Genomic DNA, 21,268 nt, shown 5'->3' on the forward strand with positions numbered 1-21,268 from the left:
CAAAGAGCAAAAAGCTCTCAAAGAAAGAAATGACACCAAAATAAATATCATCTCAAAGTAGTAGAAGACTCCAGGGAAATTTAAGGTGTGTCTCATAAAGTCTCTTAACTAGAAAAAAAAATATGTCTAAGACTTAAGGGTGTTATCCCACTGCACAACAACTTCCAGCCCAACCTGAGAGGAACCTGTCTCAAAATATTTGTGGGTGTGGCCCTTGTATAAACCTCAATGAAAATGTAGAAAAAGCTCACAAAATTTTTAAGAGATTTGCACAAAAGAAAACACCATGGTCCTCCTTGTGGATAGGAGTATCTACTTGGTTATGTTGTACACCTCCTAATTGTATATAGGGCATATAGAAGAAACAGCATGTTTCTAGTATACAGAATTTCTTTTCTCATTTCATAACATATAATTCTATTTATTTGTTTATTTGTTTTCCCTGATTTAATAATATACAATAGATATGTAATGTATTAAGTTTAAGGTGTGCAACATGGTGATCTGATACATCCATATATGGCTAAATTATTCCCACAATAAGGTTAGTTAACACATATATCACCTCACAATTAGAATTTTTACGTGGAGTAAGAACATTTAAGATTCACTCTCTCAGCAATTATTTCTATGTAATACATTATTGTTAACTACTGTACTGTGCTGTATATTAACTCCCCAAAACTTATTCATCTTATAACTAGAATCTGTACCTTTTGACTAACATCTCTCCACCTCCCCAACCCTCTAGGCCCTGGCAACCACATTGTCTTGACTTCTGTAAGTTAAGTTTTTTAATTCCACACATGAGATCATAGATTATTGGTTTTTCTCTGCCTGACTTATTTCCTTAGCATATGCCCTCAAAGTCTCTCATGGTGTTGCAATTGGCAGGATCATCTTTTTTTTAATAGTTGAATAATATTCTCTTGTGTATACGTATTCCACTTTCTTTTTCTGTTCATCCACTGATGGATGCTTAGGTTGTTTCCATGTATCGGCTATTGTGAATAATACTGCCATAAACATGGGAGTGCAGATATCTCCTCTAGATTCCGATTTCATATTTTGGGATATACCCACAGAAGTGGCATTTATGGACCATATGGTACTTTTATTTTACTTTATTGAGGAATCTCCATACTGCTTTCCATAGTGGCTAAAGAAATTTATACACCCAGCAACAATGAACTAGGGGTCCCTTTTATCGGTCCCTTTTATCTACATCCTCTCCAGCACGTTATCTATTAATTTTTTTATAACCCTACCATCCTAACAGGTATGAGGTGATATTTCACTGTGGCTTTGATTTGCATATCCCTGATGACTTAGTAATGTTGAACATCCTTCCATGTTCCTATTGGCCATTTTTATGTCTTCTTTGGAAAATTTCTTTTCAGGTGCTTTGCCAATTTTTTGGCCATTTTTTTGTTTTATTTTGTTTTGTTTTGTGCTATTTAGTTGCATAAGTTCCTCGTACATGTTGGATAATAACCTTTATGAGGTATATGACTTGCAAATATTTTCTCCCATTCTGTAGGTATGTTTTTCATTTAGTTCAGAAGTAATCTGGATTTAGAACTTGAGAACCTGAACTTCAAGCTCATGTCAGAGATCTTAACTGACCCAATCCCTTCTCTGTCCTCCCTCTGAAAGTCCTGAACTACCATTTTACAAGTCTGATAACTCAATGGGGAGACAGGCTACATGGAGAAGAAGAAAGAGCCTAAAGATCCCAGTCTTTTAGATATCCCTGCCAAGGCACAGCTCACACAAGGAAAGTCATCTTAAACACTCCCTGAAAGCCCAGCAATTAGCTGAATACCAGAGAAGGACTTCATGTCCTTACTGCCACATAGGACAGAAGAATTGTTCAGTCAAGTCTTTTGGTACAATTGCAGTCTGAATTTTAACTTGAGATCCTGAATTTCAAGTTCATATCAGGATGGGATGACATCTTAACTGGCATAATTGTTTTGTGTCTTCCCTCTGGAAGTCCTGAACTGCCATTTTGCAAGTCTGACAAACTCATTTGGAGAAGGAGAAGGAGCCAGAAGAGACTAGTCATTCTAGTCTCCCCTGACAAGGCACCATTCGTATGACTAAAGTCATCTTACACACTTTCTAATAGCCCAGCAATTAGCTGAATACCAGAGAGGGACCTCAGTCTATGCCACATGGGACAGAAGAATTGTTCAGTCAAGTCCTCCCAAAATTCACATGCAGGCAGATACAGACCTGGGTATGGCAACATATAGCCCTGTGTCTAGACAGATACAGGCCTGTGTGTGATCATATCAAGTACACATACATACACATATGCATTCATATGGGTAGTCAGATACTCACCCATGTGTTGTCAGATACAGACCTCTGTGTCTTCCCATATAGACACTTATGTGAAGTTGGATACAGACCTACAGATCATTGAATATGTACCTATATGTGGTAATACAGAGCTACATGAGGTCAGATATAGATCTCTGTGGTTGAATATATATTTGTGTATTGTCAAATGCAGGCCTATGTACATTCGCATACATACATACGTCCATGCCTTTAAGAATCATGCTAGCAAAAGATACTGAGCCCTTTCTGATCAGCTAATTGAAAATGTGAATCAAATATAAATAAGCCAAGCTCATTTTTAATTAACAAAGCCAAAAGGCAAGATTTATGTTCATTCTATGGAGATAATTAAAAATTTTTACTGAGACATTGATCAAGCACTCACAATACATGTCTCATTCTGGACAAGAAAACAAGATATGAAAACATGCCATTTTCCTAAAAATCAATGTGGCAAGTTATAAAGTTTTAAATATAATTTTATGGGAAGATTTCAAACTTCACAAAATAGTCCCAAAGCTTATCAGGAAAAATAAATATTTAGAAATCACAAGAAACTTGAAAAGGCTGAATGATTAAGGGAGATTATCCCTATGAGGCATAATGCACACTAAAATCCTTGATAACTGACATAGAATGTTAGTAGTAGGGAAATACACCAAAGGAAAAGAAGTAAGAGGAGACACCAAGATAAGGGGAGGGGAAATGGGCCTCAAATCAAACATACTAGTTGCATAAAATGTAACATATTAAGTAGAAAAATTTTAAATTAATACCAAAATTAATAATAACCTTGGCAGGTCAGTTTTCCTGTTTGAGGAAAACAGGTTTATATATGTTTTCATTACAAACCAAAGTAAATCCTAGATTGTTTTAAAAAGAGAACTTTTTTGAGAGTTATTTTTATTTTTTAAAAAGATGTTAAAATTTATAAATTCACTGAAAGTAAATAAAGTTTTCCAAGAATGCTGTGATAGAAGAAGTCAATAAGTAAATGAATATTAAAAGATAACATCCCCTAATGTAAGGGAACTTACAGACCAATGAACAGGATTAACCAGGATTTTTATCTCAGAGCTTGAAAACTGTATAAATTTGGAAATTTACTAAATGTCTAAATCCATTTGGGCTGCTATAACAGAATAACATAGACTGAGTGGCTTCAACAACATTTATTTCTCACAGTTCTAGGGTCTGTGAAGTCCAAGATCACAACACTGGCAGATTCCACCTCTGGTGAAAGCATACTTCTTTGTTAACAGATAACTGTCCTTTCACTGTGTCCTCACATGGCAGAAAAGGCAAGTGAATTCTGTAGGTTCCCTTTTTAAAGAAGCACTAGTCCCATTCATAGGACCTCATCACCTAATTATATCCCAAACACCCCACCTCCAAATACCACCATGTCATATGGAAGTTAACTCATGAATTTTGAGAACAAAAAAAATCTATAGCAACATCTGATGACTTAATTATATAACTTCAGGTAAAATAAAATGTTTACTATTATTTAATGAATAGTGTTGTGTTTGAGAAGACTTTGAGATGACAAAAGAAATCTCCAGGTAATAATAACTAGGATAAAAATCAGGATATGAGATGCCTGGGTGGCTCAGTCGGTAAAATGTCTGCCTTCAGCTCAGGTCATGATCTCAAGGTCCTAGGATCAAGTCCCACATCTGGCTCTCTGCTTCTCCCTCTTTCTCTGCCTGTTTGTGCTATCTCTCTCTCTCTCTCTCTCTCTCTCACATAAATAAATAAATAAATAAATAAATAAATAAATATCTCTTTTGATAAAATCAGAATATAAAATTTCTCATACACTGTGACTACCAGTGAAAAGGCTCCATTCCCCATACCCTGGGCACCCCATGATTTCAGGCTAAATAAAGAAGGCAGAACCATGAATTTCTTTGGCTGCCTGCTTCATACCATATTAGGGACTTCTATTATATAGAAGATTTTCTTCTATTATTTCATATTAGATTTCTACTTCTATTTAGATTTCTATTTCTATTCATATTAGATTAGATTTCATATTAGAGATTTTCTTTCAAGCCACATTCAGAGAGGTTTATGAAAGAAGTATCAGTTAAATAAATCAATATATGTTATTACCTCTTTATTACCTAATAACCTGCATTCTGTTAACACCAGAGGTAAGAAAGGCATGCCATATTATCAGCATGTTTCTTACCAATGATAGCTTCCAAAATATCTGGTTTCCAGTTTTGTATTGTATATGTAATATGTACATAAATTGTGTATTAAAGTAACTCTATAGGTGAAAGGAAGGGCCTAGGCCCCTAAAGGAGGCATGAAACCCTTTAAGCAAAAGAAGAGATAAGGATACTGGAAAATGTTAGAGAAATTATCAGATATCCTAAACTATCAAGGGAGATTAACAGATCATCTCAATAAAAATATAATACCTAATAAAGCCGTTTCACTTGATGAGAAAATAGGATTCCTCACTCAGAAAAAATAAGTAAATTTTACTTATTTATACCTACATCTTTTATTCAGATTTTTCTACACTTAGTTTCCTTATGATTAACAATATAACTTAGAAGCAGCATTCCTCTTCAACATCATGTGCTAAGCAATATGAACAAAATTATAAACTTAAATATCTTGCAGATACAAAATAAAGATATATACTTCAAATATTAGTATGGACTGTCTTGTATGGAAGGAGTGAACCAAGTGTTTGTGTGAAATTTTTAAAATTATTTCTCTGAAATATATAATTAAAACAATTAACTTTGAAAAAACATTATGTAAGAGGAAATGTGTGAAAATAGTCCACTCCCTCCATTTTCCATGTGAAAATTGTCCACGGTGAGGCCAATAACATAAGTTTCAGTGCAGGCAAGTTTTAGTAATGGGTACATGTCACAGAAGTACAGGATTACCTATAGCACAACTCTTCATGTAGAAACTAAGTTTATAATTTCAAAGTAGACATTTCATACCCAAAAGCTAAACATCTATTTTCCTAAGAATTTATGAAAATCATATAAGTCTATTTTGATAATTGGAATTACTTACATCTTACATGCTTTCCATCATGTACAAGTTTATTAAACCTGAGGAGAAATCTACTACAAATAAAATAATCCTTTCCTGTAAGGAGCAATTCTTCATTGAAAAAAGGCAACACATTTCTCTTCTGCTTCATTTTCTTCTTCTGGTCCACAACTTTTTCATGGCATTTTTCATCTCTCCATTTCTCAGAGTATAGATTAGGGGGTTTAACATAGGGGTGATAACTGTGTAAAACACAGTCAAGAATTTATCAATGGGTAAGGTAGAAGGAGGTCTCACATACATAAAAATGCAGGGGACAAAGAAGAGGACCACCACTGTAATATGGGACCCACAGGTGGATAAGGCTTTGCGCCTCCCTTCCTGACTAAGAGCCTTCAGGGTGTACAGAATGACTCCGTAGGAGATGAGTAGGACCAAAAAGATAACGACACAGATAGTCCCATCATTGGCAACCACAGTGAGGCCAATAACATAAGTGTCAGTGCAGGCAAGTTTTAGTAATGGGTACATGTCACAGATGAAGTGGTCGATGACATTGGGACCACAGAAAGGAAGGTTGTAAATGGAGAAAAGTTTAACCACAGCATGCAAAAACCCTCCAAACCAAGCCAACAACAGCAACAGAACACACACTCGTTGATTCATGATCGTCAAATAATGCAAGGGTTTGCAGATGGCCACGTAGCGGTCATAGGCCATGACCACCAGGAGTAAAATCTCAGCACCACCAAATAAGTGCCCTATAAAGAGCTGGGACATGCAAGCTTGGAAGGAAATGGTTTTCTTCTCATAGAGTAAGTCTATGATCATATTTGGAGTAACTGTAGTAGAATACACAGCATCCATAAATGATAAGTAACCAAGAAAGAAGTACATAGGGGCATCCAGGCTTGGGCTGACCACCACAGTTACCACAATGAGTAGGTTGCCCACCATTGTCACGATGTAGATGAGCAAGAACACAACAAATAATATTTTCTGACCTTGGATGCTCTGGGTGAGCCCCAAGAGGACAAACTCAGTCACATTGTTCCTGTGTTCCATATGTTCTTTTGCATGTCCTTATTTCAGAGTTCAGACAAAATTAGCTATAAATATAACTATTCCTGCTAACTTCCTGAAATCTTAACACAATCTGTTTATTCATTCAACACATAGGCATTATCATTTCTTATGTCCCGGGACTTTGAGAAATTACAATACAAGACTTGATTAAAACATGTTCCCTACCCTCACCAATCTTGAAGGTTAAGGGAGAGAAAAGTTATTAAAGACATCCTGAGAAAAGGACACATTAACGAACAAATGGGGTGCCACAACCAGCTTTCCACCTGGAAGCTAGTAAAATTGTACATAAAGCAAATTATTCTTATAAAAAATTTTAAATGCATTGTTTTAATGAAAAATTAAAGCAAGACTTATATTTACTTCCCAGGTAATAAAAGAGATGACATTCCAACTTATAGAATTCTCTCATCTAATAAATGAAATTCATATATTTTACAATACTGGAATATCTTAAGGAGCCAAGAAAGAAACCATATCATCAATAAATTAGATGGAAGAAAACATTTACATTTTAGAGGACATACACAGAGTTAATATCAAGATAGACACAGATATCTAAGCAATTAAATAAAAGACAACCAAACCAATGACAACATGAGTGAATCATACAAACAAGCAACTAAAGGATGGCCACCACACATATGCTATGATGCTGAAACTCACCTGTGGACAGAAACATAGGAAATGAAGTAACAGCCTCATTATGAAAGTGTGAATTTGGATTCTTCAAAATCACTCATTCAAGTTCTGTGGACGATATGCCATCCTTAAAACTTTCACAGATCGCAAACAATGCTCAGAAAACACCAATTGAAACCACCATTAGGGATAGAAGTATCTGCCCATTAAAATATCCCTAAACCAGAAACTAGTTTCTAAAAACTTGACATTAGAGAAAGTAAATTTATTCTGGGTCTTTGTATATGAAAATAGCCAAAAAGAATACTACAGAACTGAGCAATGCCCATGTATTCTGGTTACCATAAAGAATCCCGAACATGGCTGATTCTCAGAACCACACAGCAGAACTTTTAAAAGACTGTGAATTCCCACACCACCAAAAGGTAAAATGTAGAGCCTACTTTGAAATCTTACATCTAATTTCACTTCCTGGAGTACCTGAATACTGAGACAAGCATTCAATACAGGCTCTGGGTTGTAGTCCCTTCTCCTTTCTCTTTTGTACACTGATGCCATCTCTCTGCATGCACACATAGCAAGAAAACACAGGCACCATCACAAAATCTTGAATCGTTTTCATGTGAACAATTCTTTCCATGCTTACAGAAAGTCTCACTTGTTTCAGTCTTTGAAAAAAAAATTTCCTTTTAAATTATTCAGGCTTTTCAAATTCATTTTTCAAAATGAATGCAAAGGTCCTTAACTTAAACAAATCTAAATCTTAAAGAGATTCAAAATCTTCATGTTGGCAGAATTTGTTCTAATAACAAATGTTAAACCAGCATTTTGATTTTTAAAAAAGTCAACCTTGTGGGAGAGAAAATTATGGATGTTTGAATAAATAAAGATTGTATGGTTTGTTTTTAAAGTCAGTATAAGTCAAATAGTGAAATAGAGTTCACAACAGTCAATTCTCAGTCAATTATTCTGGTCTGTATTCACTAAGCATAATTAAACTTTGGATGCCCTGAATGATGGAGAATAATTTCACATACAGATTTCACCATTTTCTGAGTCCATCCTTTCAATTTCTGAAAAAGCCCATCATGTGAACATTGATCCAAATACTCTCTGATGTCAAGACAAAGGTCTGTAAACACTTTGTCTGCATGTGAGATACAACATATATTTGTTGAGTCATTCAACAGGTGCATTTCCAAGAGTGATTCTTCCCTAATTAAATTCATTGGGACCTTCATCATAATTTTGATGGTAGACCTACATCTCCAGAGATGCCACCAGGATAATCACTTTGTACAACAGGACTTGCAGAAACATGTCCTCTGGGGGGTTGAGGGGTTAGGCAAGGACATGGAATCCCCAAAGGACAACATAAGATTGAATCACCAAAAGAGAAACGTCCAATGTGGATAGGAATAAAATATGTAAAAAAAAAAAAAAAAAACTATCTTCTTTAAAGCATGAATTTCAAAATATCCAAAGCTGTTTCAGTGAGGTTTAAGTGATGTCTGCCCACAGACATCTGAACTGACTCCAGAAGATCATGAAACAAATTTCAGAACAAGCCATTTAAACCTTGTCTCAAATGTAGGTAAAATAAGCTGTTCCCTAAAGGGAAGAGTCTTGAGTTTGTCACATAGAGGCACATAGGCAAGTTGATAGAACCTGTGTTAGTATGAGAGCGGGAAGGGAGAAAACTCTGTGGGAGGATTCCACTTATTTCAGAGTGTTCAGAGAACATTCGCCAAAATAGACCCTGAACTGGGCCAGAAAACAAGTGACAATGCATTTCAAAGTGTGTAAATCATACAGAACATATGCAATGGAATTCAACAAAAATATAACAGCATTTCCCAATTACTTAAAGGCATGTTTAGAATGAAATTTCTAGCTTTAACTGCAAGTATTAGGACACAAAAGATTATAGTAAGCAAATTAACATTCCATTCTAGAAGCTAAAAATATAAATGCAAAATAAACCCAGAGAATATAGAAGAAAAGTAGTAAATAAAAGACAGAAGTCATTGAAATAGAACTTAATGGAAAATAGAGAAAATACATAAATCCACAAATTGGTTCTTTGAAAGATTCATAAAATTAATGTTCCTTGCAAAAAAAATAAGAGAAAGAATGATAGAATTAAAAATGAAAAGAGGGTCATCAATGCTATCTATTGACCTAAAGAAGATAATAAAAGAATATAGTAAATGAATTGATGACGGTATACTTGCCCATTTAAAAAGAGGATATCTCTCTCTCTCTGAAAGATCCAATTTTCTAAAGAGATGCAGAAAAATAATTAAAACATCGAATAATCTAATAATTTTAGGTAAATGAATTCTTTATAATCCTTTCTGTTTCTAAACAAAATTCTACTCCCACATTACTTTAACAATGATACTATTTCACAGTTAATCTAACATAGTACCAATCCTACATAAGCACATTCCAGGGTGGAGGGAAATTAAAATACTTCCTGACTCATTTTATGCACCCAGCATAATGATTATGCCAGATGAACAGGAGCATCACAGTAACAATCATCAGACCAGTCTCTCACAGTAGCAGAGACACAGAATTCTGAATACAATATTAGTTTCTCTTGGATGTTTTCCTTTGGGGTTTTTCTTTATTCTTACTGTTATGCTTTATAAGTCAGTTTTGGAACAGTGCTCAGTATGAGACTAATTACATCCCACAACTGAGGCAAGATCTTCCAAAGTACACAGCCCGTGCCCTGCCCTGTGAATCAGAACCTACCCAGGTGGTCCAGCTGGGAGGGAAAGCACTGTGCCTTGCCCAGAAAGTACCTGGCACTCCTCCCTAATGAATCCAGGTAAATCTCCACCCAGCCTCAGGTGGCTTCCTCACATGCACATACTGTTCCCAAATTTGATGAACAAACAGCAGCTCTCTAGCATGCTGATTCTCTGTCTCTGAGTGTGTGTGTGTGTGTGTGTGTGTGTGTGTGTCTGTCTCTCTTTCTCTCTCCTCTCATTGTCTCAGATATTCTCACTCAATCTCACAAGTTCTCTCTCATATTGTCTCATATATTCTCACACTCCGCCTATGCTCTCCCCCTCTCTCCCTCCCTGTGCTTCTCTTTCCCTCTCCTTTCCTCTCTCTTCCCCTACCCCTTCTCCCTCTTCCCATCCCTCCTCCTCCCTCTCTCTTCCCCTCTCTCTCCCCCTACTTCTCTTTTCTCTCTACACAACACTCCCCTCTCCTTTCCCCTTACTTGCTCACCTCTTCTCACTCTCCTTCCCTTCCTCCCCTCCCTTCCTTCTCTCTCTTCTCTCTCTATCCCTTTCCTCTCTTTTTCTCTCTGGGTGTGTGTGTGTGTGTGTGTGTGTGTGCGTGTGTGTGTGTGTGTGTCACCACCCTCCGAATTCTAGCCCCCTTGGATGGTTTGCTATAGGACTCTCAGTCCATGTCTTCAGCTCAGGGGGTCTGCCAGGATCTTCCTAGATATCTCTGTTTGTGCCACTTTGCGGAAACTTTTGAATGCAAAGCTGGGATAATCTTAAGGATCTAATTCTTTGCTTCCCATTTCCCAGTGATCACTATCAACTCTTTCTGATGTCTAGTCTTGAAAACCAGTTTTTCATATATTTCTCTCGTTTGTTTGATGCTTTAGACAGAAGGGTAAATCTAGACCCTGGGGCTTCTTCTTGTTCTGAATGAGTACAATGATAATTACATATTTTTAAATTTATCTGTATTGCATGAAAATAGGTCAATGAAAAAATGTAGATCATATTTATACACTCTTAAGCATAATTAATTCTACCATACTTTCCAAAAATGTATTGTTATATTATGAACATAGGTGGATTTTTCCTAATATATAATAAGTAGAAGTCATAAATATAAAAGTGATATCATGCTTAATAATGAAGTGCTAAAAAATACTAATTCCAGGGTGGTTTTAAAATCAGAATTTTCCTCTTCTTTATGTCATAACAGTAATACAATATAAAGTGAGGATAATAATGTACAAGGCTACCTCTGACTCTTGTGCTCCAAGAATAGGAAGTGAAGAAAAGGCATGAATGCTAGCCAAAAACAGAATCAGGGCATCAAGATGGCACAGCTGGTATGATGACCAACTCTTTTTTTTTTTAATTTTTTTAAATTTTTATTTATTTATGACAGTCACAGAGAGAGAGAGAGAGAGGCAGAGACATAGGCAGAGGGAGAAGCAGGCTCCATGCACCGGGAGCCTGATGTGGGATTCGATCCCGGGTCTCCAGGATCACGCCCTGGGCCAAAGGCAGGCGCCAAACCGCTGGGCCACCCAGGGATCCCCTGATGACCAACTCTTGATTTCAGCTCAGGTCATGATCTCAAGGTCATGGGATCAATGCCTCACTCAGGCTCTGTGCTCAGTGTGGAGTCTGCTTGGGATTCTCTCACTCTCCCTCTCCCTCTGTGTCTCCCCATACTTCTGCTCTCTAAATAAATAAGTAAATAGATAAATATAATCTTTAAAGCAAAAAAAGCAAAATTATAGGATGAATTCTCCCAACTTTTAACATATGCGTCTGCTTCCACAAGGGGTGAGGAAAGAGGATCATTGTGAATGCCTGCAGGCCTCCTGTCTCTTCTCTGGCCAACATGTCCACCAAAAGTGCTGACACAAAGTTCATGGTACAAACAACTGCCTGTCCTATTTCTACTGTGTTCAGAGGCCATTTGACTCTTTGGGGGCAAACAACAATTGAAACCAGAGAAAGATGAAACTTGGGTGGTCTAAATTTGAAAAATCCTAGACCCACTACAAACTTCTTATTCAGATTTTGGGATAAACAGGGATGAAATTATGTCAAACCTACCATGTTTTTAAATTTAAAAATTATAAAGAAAAATATAACTCCAAGCATAGCAAAAAAATGAATCATTGGACCACTATTTATTCCATTTATACAAAATAAAGTTGAGAATCTGGGTGAAATGGACAATTATCTAACGAAATAAAATTTACCCAAACTACCAATGCCAGAGAAAGAAAAATCAATGGATTGATGTCTTTGAGAGAAATCAATAAAGTGGAAAAAAAACTCACCACCAAGGAAACACCAGCCCATGATACCTTCACTGGAGAATTCCACCAAAGACCACCCATACAACTGTTGTTAACAATGCTGGCTAGAGTTCGGGAATCGATTCTGCCATTGACACTCTCTCAGGTTGGTGGCTGTGGAGAAGCTACTTAACCCCATGAACCTCTATACAACCATAAAATGGGTCCAATTAGACTATGAATCTCAGAGTGTCATTTAAGGCACAACTGAATAAACACACATAATGTGCTTACAAAAATTCCCAAAACATGATAGACAATAAATGCTAAGTGTAAGTGGTCCTCAAAAAATTTGAAATAAAATACCACCCCAGTGTTTTTTAAACTAAGAAAATACATTATTTTTAAGAGTCTAATTCCTAAGTATCTCCATAAGGCATTCATTCAATTATTTACTGTGTCCAGCACTAATCTAAATGCTAAGGATCCAGCAATGAAATTACATCCTAACGGGAGAATAGATAATGAAATAAAATTTTAAAAGTGAAATGTATAGTATGTCAGTTGGTCAAAAGTGCCATCATTAAGTATGAAAGTAAATGGTAAAAAAAAAAAAATAAAATAAAATAAAAAAATTAAAAAAAAAAAAAAAAAAGAAAGTAAATGGTAAGTCTGACAGAGAGATAAGAAATGGCTCAGGGTAGGGATTATTAAAGGATGGTCTAGTGAGGCTTCCTTTATAAACTGATATCAAATCCTAGAATATTATACAAAAAATACCATTTTAGACCATTTCAATTTATGAAAATAAATGCAGAAATGCTACAATAATGATCCTATACAAATAAAATCCTGTAATGTAAATAATCACATTAATAGATTTAAGGAAAAAAATAGGGTAAACATCACAATAACTGCTGGAAAAGACCAGTAAGAGAAAAAAAAATTCCTAACATTTGAAGACTAACTATTGAGTATAACTTATATAAAATTGGTGACATAACAACATCACAAATGGATAATTGAAGTGAATTTAAAACACAATTATCTCACTGTAAATCTGTACTGGAATATATTCCAAAGGCAAAAGAACTACAAATGAATTAAGCAGTATTGACTAGGAATCATGTTTTAGTAATAATGTTATCATTGTTACTTTAAAATTATATAGGTATAATACAGTATGAAACGAATAAGTAATACTGAAATAGATTCATGAATTAAGATTTGGATAACTGGAAATCCTATATGGTAAATAAAGACTTTGAGTGAATGGGTGACGGGCACTGGGGGTTATTCTGTATGTTAGTAAATTGAACACCAATAAAAAATAAATTAAAAAAAACTGTGAGTAATAATATCATTATGAAAAGTCAAATTTTATTATAATTTCCAGTTCTACCCACTGAACCGGTCTTGAACCAAGAAAATCAAATGCCAATATGGAAACAAATGTTCCAGTTATTAAATCATTCATAACTAAAGGGAATCAGGGCTCTTGACAAAAACTTTAATTCCAAGCACATTGCCGACAATGCAAAAGATGAGGCTTGAACATCTTATAGTGTCAGAAAGCAAGGAAATTCTTAAACACTGGAAAAGCCTGATCAAAAGGACAGAGGATATACCTGAAAGGGTTCTCACTAGACTAAGGTGAATTGTTGTGCAATAAAAGTATAAATGAGTACAGTGAATTAAAATATATCCAATAGATGAAATACTAAAGACTTCAGTTACCGCTAGAAACTACTAGGGCACCAAATAATTACTCCAAAATCTGCTAAATAAGTGAAAGAATTAAGAATGCATCTTACCTTTCTTGTATGCACTTTCTTTCAGGGAAAGATTTTAAAAATGAGCAATCTTCCTTTTTAAAGAAAAATACTGGTTAATAAAAGAAGAAATATTAGAATTAGAATAACACCATTTGAAAACTCCTAAAGATATACTGAATGTAAGCAATACATCCAGTCCTTACTGAAATTTTTGGTTTAAGGTTAATGAAGAACTTTACAATGGAGAAGCAAGGCTGACAGAATCTGAACCTACAATTCAAGCTTAGCATCAATATGTGCCTTCTGCTGTGATGTAATAGGAAGTACTCATCACCTATAAAAGCTTTTGTTACAAAAAGCAAAACCTGAAACCATTCAAGCCTTTAGTTCCAGGTATGCTCATCAGAAATACCAAAAGTGAGGAACAATTTAAACAGTACTTGCATTTCGACTGAAACAATTTCAAACTTGTGAATATCCTAGACATGTGACCTAGTATCCCTAGCAAAGCAATAGCTTTAAAATAACCATCAAATGAATTCTAGGATTAAAAGGAGGTTACATCATTCAAATAAAGTGAGGAGAGATTAATACTACAAAATAAAATGACCTAAGAAAATATCAAACAAATGCAAGGTCCAGATTTTTTTAATATGGTGATATGAACTATCAACAGGAAAGAGACCACTCTGAGAAAATGATGTCAACAATTCTATTGATTATAAATGGTCTAAACACAACAAATAAAAGACAAAGATTGTTCGTATTGGTTAAGAAAACAATACACTACTGTATGCTTGCTGTCTAAAAATATTATTTTAAATGTAAATACATAGCTATAGCAAAGTGAAAGGATAGACAACGATATACCATGCAAACCCTGATCAAAACTAAACAGGAGTAAATATATTGATAAAGCAGACTAAAGGAAACTATACATTAGCAGGAATAAAGAGGACCATAACATAATGATAAGGGAGTCAATTTATCAAGAACACAGAAAATGAGAAAGGAGATGGATAGGAATGAAAAGCACTATTAACCACATTAAAATTCATGACAAAACAGCATAATACACATTCTGTTCAAATACATATGTAATATTCAACACTCAGAAGATGAAATATATTAGGATAAAAAAGGATTCTTATGAATTTTCATCATGCATACCATATTCCTTAGCAAAAAAAGAAATTAAATTCAAAATCAGCACCAAAAAAATTCTCTAAAATTTCCTGAATATTTTGAAACTTAAATGGCAAAAACAATATATGCTCTCATACGTGAACACAAAACTTTGCCAAGATCAACTATGTTCTGGACCATTAAAAATATTTTATCATAAATAAATAGATAAAAACAAACTTTAATAAATGCAAAAGTATTCAAGTCATGCATAAAATATTTTTAGATATTAATGGAATTGAGCTAGAATAAAAAACCTATTAGGAAAAATAATCATATACTTAAAAATTAAACAGATATATACCCAAGGGCCAAAGAAGAAGTCCCAAATGAAATTCAAAATATATTTTAAATAATTAAAACCTGAAAAATCATTTCAAATTTTGTGGAATGCAGCTAAAACCATCCTTCCACATAAGTTGCTATTACACAGTCAACACATGTAAATTATTTAGATGTATTCTTTACAAAAGAAGAAACATCACAAATCAATTACCTAAGTACATACCTAAAAACTTGGGGTAGGGAAACAAATTAATTTCAAGCAAAGGATAAGAATGAAAGTAGAATACAAATCAATAGAAATGAGAACAGAAAAAGGATAGAGAAACCACAAATGAAATGAAGAGCTGATTCTTTGAAAAAACTCAAGAAATCTAATAAACTTCCAGCCAGATTGATCTAGAAAAAAAAGAGAACACAAAATTACAAATATCATAAATGAAAAACAGAACGTAATATAAGCCCAAAGACTTTAAGGAATAATAGAGTAATAGCAATGCTTATAAAGGCGAAAACTTAAAGACTTTAAAGATATCCTGCACACTGTAAAATATCAAAAATAAATCATAAGCTAGAGAAATAGTATTTGCACTCAAATGGTAAAAGGAATAATTATCTTAGTGTTTTATTAAATCATAATAACCACAATGGAAAATAGTAGTCTGCTAAAACAAATAAAACTCATTAATAGAAAATTTCACCAAAAAAAGAAAAGAAATCATTTTAAGTGTGAATACCCATATTAAATATGTTTACTGAATTTCTATTAATGTAAACAAATGAAACACAGTTTCTTTTTTCTGAAACACAGTTTCTTTATTTGATTATCCAATCATATAAATATTTATCAAGCACAGACTGTTAAGAATGTGCACAAACAGGTATTTTCTAGACTGAGGGTTTAGTGTAGTTAGACCCAAGCTTGTGGATAGTAACTGGGAAATAACTACAAACATCAACATTTAAATACATAAAAAAAATTTTGATCCAACAATTCCTCTTTAAAAACTTAACAAAATTTCAAAAAGATTTCATTGCAGAGTCATGGATCCCAAAAACACTGGAGAAAAAATGACAAGGATTGGAAACATAAATTTTACTTTATCTTCATAAAGAAGCTTTAAGCAATATGAGGAACCTGAGAATGAGTTACATCTATGCAGATTCGTATGGAAAAATCATCAGGAAGCTGAGTGGTGCATGCTAAAGTTACACACAGAGACATAAATACAACACATATATTTTATTAGCAAAAATCACTAAACAATCTTAGAAACTAACAATCTCAATATAATAATTGCATATGGAAGAACTGGGATTCTGGTGAGGGATGGATAATATTTATTCTACACTATTTTCAATTTGTATGGATTCCATTTTTAATATTTATTACAGTCTACTATCCTTTCATTTTTTATTTTTATTTTTTTTTTTTTTTTTAAATTTTTTTAATTTTTATTTATGATAGTCACAGAGAGAGAGAGGCAGAGACACAGGCAGAGGGAGAAGCAGGCTCCATGCACCGGGAGCCCGACGTGGGATTCGATCCCGGGTCTCCAGGATCATGCCCTGGGCCAAAGGCAGGCGCCAAACCACTGCGCCACCCAGGGGTCCCTCCTTTCATTTTTTAAAAAAAGTAAAATACCTCACTAAAAATTTCTTATGTAGTGCAAACAAAATAGAATAAAGATGATAGTCTACATAGCATTTAGAATGTTAACTAGTGCAATAAAAAGATTAAAGATGAAACATGGTAATCTATAGGGCTTGTATCCAAGCTATATAAAGAATTTATAAAATTCAACACCTAAAAAGTCAATAATCTAAATAAAAAATGGGTAGATGAAATTAATGCACATTTCTCCAAAGAAGACACACAGCCAGCCAGCATGAAAAGATGTTCGTCATTATTTACCATCAGGGAAATGCAAATAAAACTAGAATGACATATCACTTCATTGTCACAATGGCTAAATCAACAACAGAAGCAACAACAGGCCTTAGCAAGGATGTGCAGAATTAGGAACACTTGTGTACTGTTGCTGGGAATGCTAATTGGTCCATCCACTCTGGAAAACAGTGTAGAGGTGCCTCAAAGAGTTAAAAATAGAACTAGCTAATAATCTAACAATTGCAGTACTAGATATTTACCCAAAGAATACAAAAACACTAATTTAAAAGGATACATGCATCCCTATGTTTGTAGCAGCATTATTTACAAAACCAAAGTTTGGAAGCAGCCCAAGTGTCCATCAATTAATGAATGGATAAAGAAATGTGTATATATATATATATATTGCTATATATATAATGCTATATATAATGAATATATATAATATATTATATATAATATACATATAATAAAATATGGCTCAGTCATGAGAACTAGGGAAATCTTGCCATTTTCCATGATATGGATGGAGCTAAAGAGTATAGTGCTAAGCAAGTCAGAGAAAGACAAATATCATATGACTTCACTTGGGTGGAATATAAGAAAAAAATAATAAACCAGCAAAGGGAATAAAGAGAGAGGCATCAAATAAGAGACTCTTAATCATAGAGAACAAACTGATGGTTACAAGAGGAGAAGGGGGGGTGGGTTAATATATGATGGAGATTAAGTAGTGCACTTGTTGTTATGAGCAACAGCTATAAATAGAATTGTTGAATCACTATATTGCACATAGGAAGCTAATAAAACACTACATGTTTAAAAAACAGGAACTCAAATAAATATAACAATAAGAAGGAGAATATAAGTAATAAAAGTCAATATAGTAATTAATTAGAAGTTAGTGTAACTATAAAAATTTGAACGATTACCATTACATATGAGGGTTAAGACTACACTTATCATCATGACTACTATGTATATATAGTATGGTTAAATGATTACACTGTGCATCTGAAACTACCATAACACTATATATTAATTTTACCTAAATGAAAAAACATAAATAATATTTTTGTAACTTTAAAACTTTCATTGACTGCTTCATTGCATATTATTTGACTCCTACTGCAAATGCATTTACACAAAAAGGACCTTAACATTTGAAGAGATTGGCCCTAATGCTAAATTACTATCTTGATGATGCATTTATTGACTACTTGATATGACATTTCTCCTCCAAAGCTTCTTCATAGCATTTATCATCTCAGAATTTCTCAGGGTGTAGATCAGTGGGTTTAGCATGGGGGTTATGACTGTATAAAACACAGTCAATGATTTGTCAATGGGGAAGGTCTTAGCAGGTCTTGCATACATGAAAATACATGGAACAAAGAAGAAGACCACTACAGTGATATGGGAACCACAGGTCTGGAGGGCTTTCCGCCTCCCCTCTGGACTAAGGTTCTTTAGAGAGTGCAAGATGACACCATAAGAAATGAGCAAGAGCACAAACACAATAGAGCATATCACCCCTCCATTGGCAGCAACTAAGAGGCCAGCAACATACGTTTCAGTACAGACCAGTTTCAGTAAGGGGTACATATCACAGAAAAAATGATCGATGACATTGGGGCCACAGAATGGGAGCCCATAAATAGTGCTCACTTGAATTACTGAATGCAGAAATCCTCCAACCCAGGATACCACAAGCAGCACAACACATACCCATTGCCTCATGATAACCAAATAATGCAAAGGCTTACAGATGGCCACATAGCGGTCATAGGCCATCACCAAAAGAAGAAAGACCTCTGATCCACCAAAAAGGTGATCTATAAAGAGCTGAGTCATACAGGATTGGAAGGATATGGTACTTTTTTGAAAGAAAAACTCTGAAATCAATCTAGGGGAAATGCAAGAGGAATAAATGACATCCATAAAAGATAAGTTAGCAAGAAAAAAGTACATAGGTGAGCCCAGGGTCTTACTGACAGTTACAGTCACCACAATGAGCAGGTTGCCCACCACAGTCAAAATATAGAAGAGCAAGAACATAATAAAAAGGACCTTCTGTTCCTTAGGATCCTGTGTGAGGCCCAGGAGGACAAAGTAAGTTACATTGTTTCTTGGTTCCATCTAGTCTAGATAGGAGCTGACTTCTCATATTAGAAGCAGGTGATCTACAAAACAAGGGGGGAAACCTTTAAATGTATTATAAAATTGCGCTTTTATTAGTTAGTTCAATTAAAAATGTGACAGGAGTACCTGTTTGTGTGAAACATTTCATAGATATGATTCTAAGTTGAATAAGCCATGGTTTACTACACTCAGTGATAGCATACATAATAATCACCAGTGTAATAAGTGCCATTATAAAAACAGTTGTACAATGTGAAGGTGAGGAGAAGGAATATGTCAAATAAACACCAGTCAGAGATTTCCCAGAGGTAGCAATACTTTTCCTGAGTTTTAGAGAAAAAGTGGAAAGAGAAGAAAAGAGGGCAAGGGAATTCCATGAAAAGGTGCACAGTTTTTAATGTCTCAAAAGTGAAGTACTTGAGACCCATTTAAGGAAACTGACATATTCAAATTTAGTGGGTCAAATTAGGAATGGAGGCTCACTGTCCTGGATTGTCTCATTCCTCACTGGGATCTCTTTCTTAGGATCTGTGGTTGAATATGCCGCCTTTTCCTGACCAAGTAATGTGGAAGCATTTCAATGTTGTGTCTCTCTCTTAATTTTTAATTTTACTTTATTTTTTAAAAGATTTTCTTTATTTATTCATGAGAGCCTGAGAGAGAGAGAGGCAGAGACACAGGTAGAGGGAGAAGCAGGCTCTCTGCAAGTGCCCAATGTGGGACTCTATCCCTCTATCCAGGACCCCGGGATCACGCCCTGAGCCAAAGCAGATGCTTAACTGCTGAGCCACCCAGGCGTCCCTCTCTCTTAATTTTTAAATTTTCATATGCAACATCTCTAACTCTGGACATCTCCATTTGGATATTAATACAGGACTTATAAAACTATAGTTTCACCCTACAGGAATAGACACAGGTGTTTTCTATCTGGCTCAATGGTACCACCTTCCATGTCACTGCTCAGACAAATATCACTGTGCCCACAGACCTTTCTTGCTCTTGTATCACATATGGATACATTTTAACAAATCTTATTAAACCCCTTTAAAATATATCACAGGGAAGCCTTGGTGGCTCAGCAGTTTAGTGCTGCCTTCAGCCCAGAGCATGATCCTGGAAACCCGGGATCGAGTCCCAAGTCAGGCTCCCTGCATGGAGCCTGCTTCTGCCTCTGCCTGTGTCTCTGCCTCTCTCTGTCTCTCTCTGTGTCTCTCATGAATAAATAAATAAAATCTTTAAAAAAAAAATAAAAAATAAAATATATCACAAATGTGATCATTGCCCTCCCACCACCACTTCTCCAGCCCACTACACCAACTTGCTGCCACATCTCTCCCCTTTCATTCTGGCCTCCATCAATCTGTTCTCCTGAGGCAGCCCAAATGATATGTTTATAAAATCTGATTCTGATCTAATGACCCCAAAGTTCACAACACATTTGGTGGATTCAAATCACACACTCACAACATAATGAATCACATTTCATATTAACAATAAGAAGAACTGTAATCCCATTTTATAATTGAACAAACTGAGACTCAGAACATAATATTCATTTTCCCAAGGCCACCCATTTTTAAGTTATTAAATTGGAATGGGAATCTGCTTTATTTCAAAGTAATTTGACTTTTTACATAAAAAAAGTCACACAACTCTGAAGCCTGGTTCCCAACATTTACTGTTAGTCTTACCTTGTGACAGTTTGTCCACAAGCTGAAGGAAGACTTTTTATTCATTCCTGGGACTGAAGTTTTTCTTTCATACAGTATGACAGGAGAAAGCAAAATGCTGCTGAGGGTATATTTATTTCATAGTTATCAGGACATTTTTTTCATGTGGTCTTCTGATTATTCACAAATT

At 34.9% G+C, this 21,268-nt stretch overlaps 2 protein-coding genes across 2 annotated transcripts; both read right to left on the reverse strand.

The window, feature by feature from the left end:
* Positions 1-5,526: 5,526 nt before the first annotated feature.
* On the reverse strand, positions 5,527-6,450 carry LOC112663610 (olfactory receptor 4A15-like). The gene has a single exon (XM_025452681.2). The coding sequence runs from the start codon at positions 6,442-6,444 to the stop codon at positions 5,527-5,529; it is 918 nt and encodes a 305-aa protein (XP_025308466.2). The 5' UTR covers positions 6,445-6,450.
* A 12,025-nt stretch (positions 6,451-18,475) lies between these two features.
* LOC112663609 (olfactory receptor 4A47-like) lies at positions 18,476-19,405 on the reverse strand. Its single transcript, XM_025452680.3, has one exon. It carries the CDS (start codon positions 19,403-19,405, stop codon positions 18,476-18,478), a length of 930 nt encoding a protein of 309 aa, XP_025308465.1.
* Positions 19,406-21,268: the final 1,863 nt, after the last annotated feature.

This window comes from Canis lupus, chromosome 18 (assembly GCF_003254725.2).
Source record: "Canis lupus dingo isolate Sandy chromosome 18, ASM325472v2, whole genome shotgun sequence".
Taxonomy (NCBI): Eukaryota; Metazoa; Chordata; class Mammalia; order Carnivora; family Canidae; genus Canis; species Canis lupus.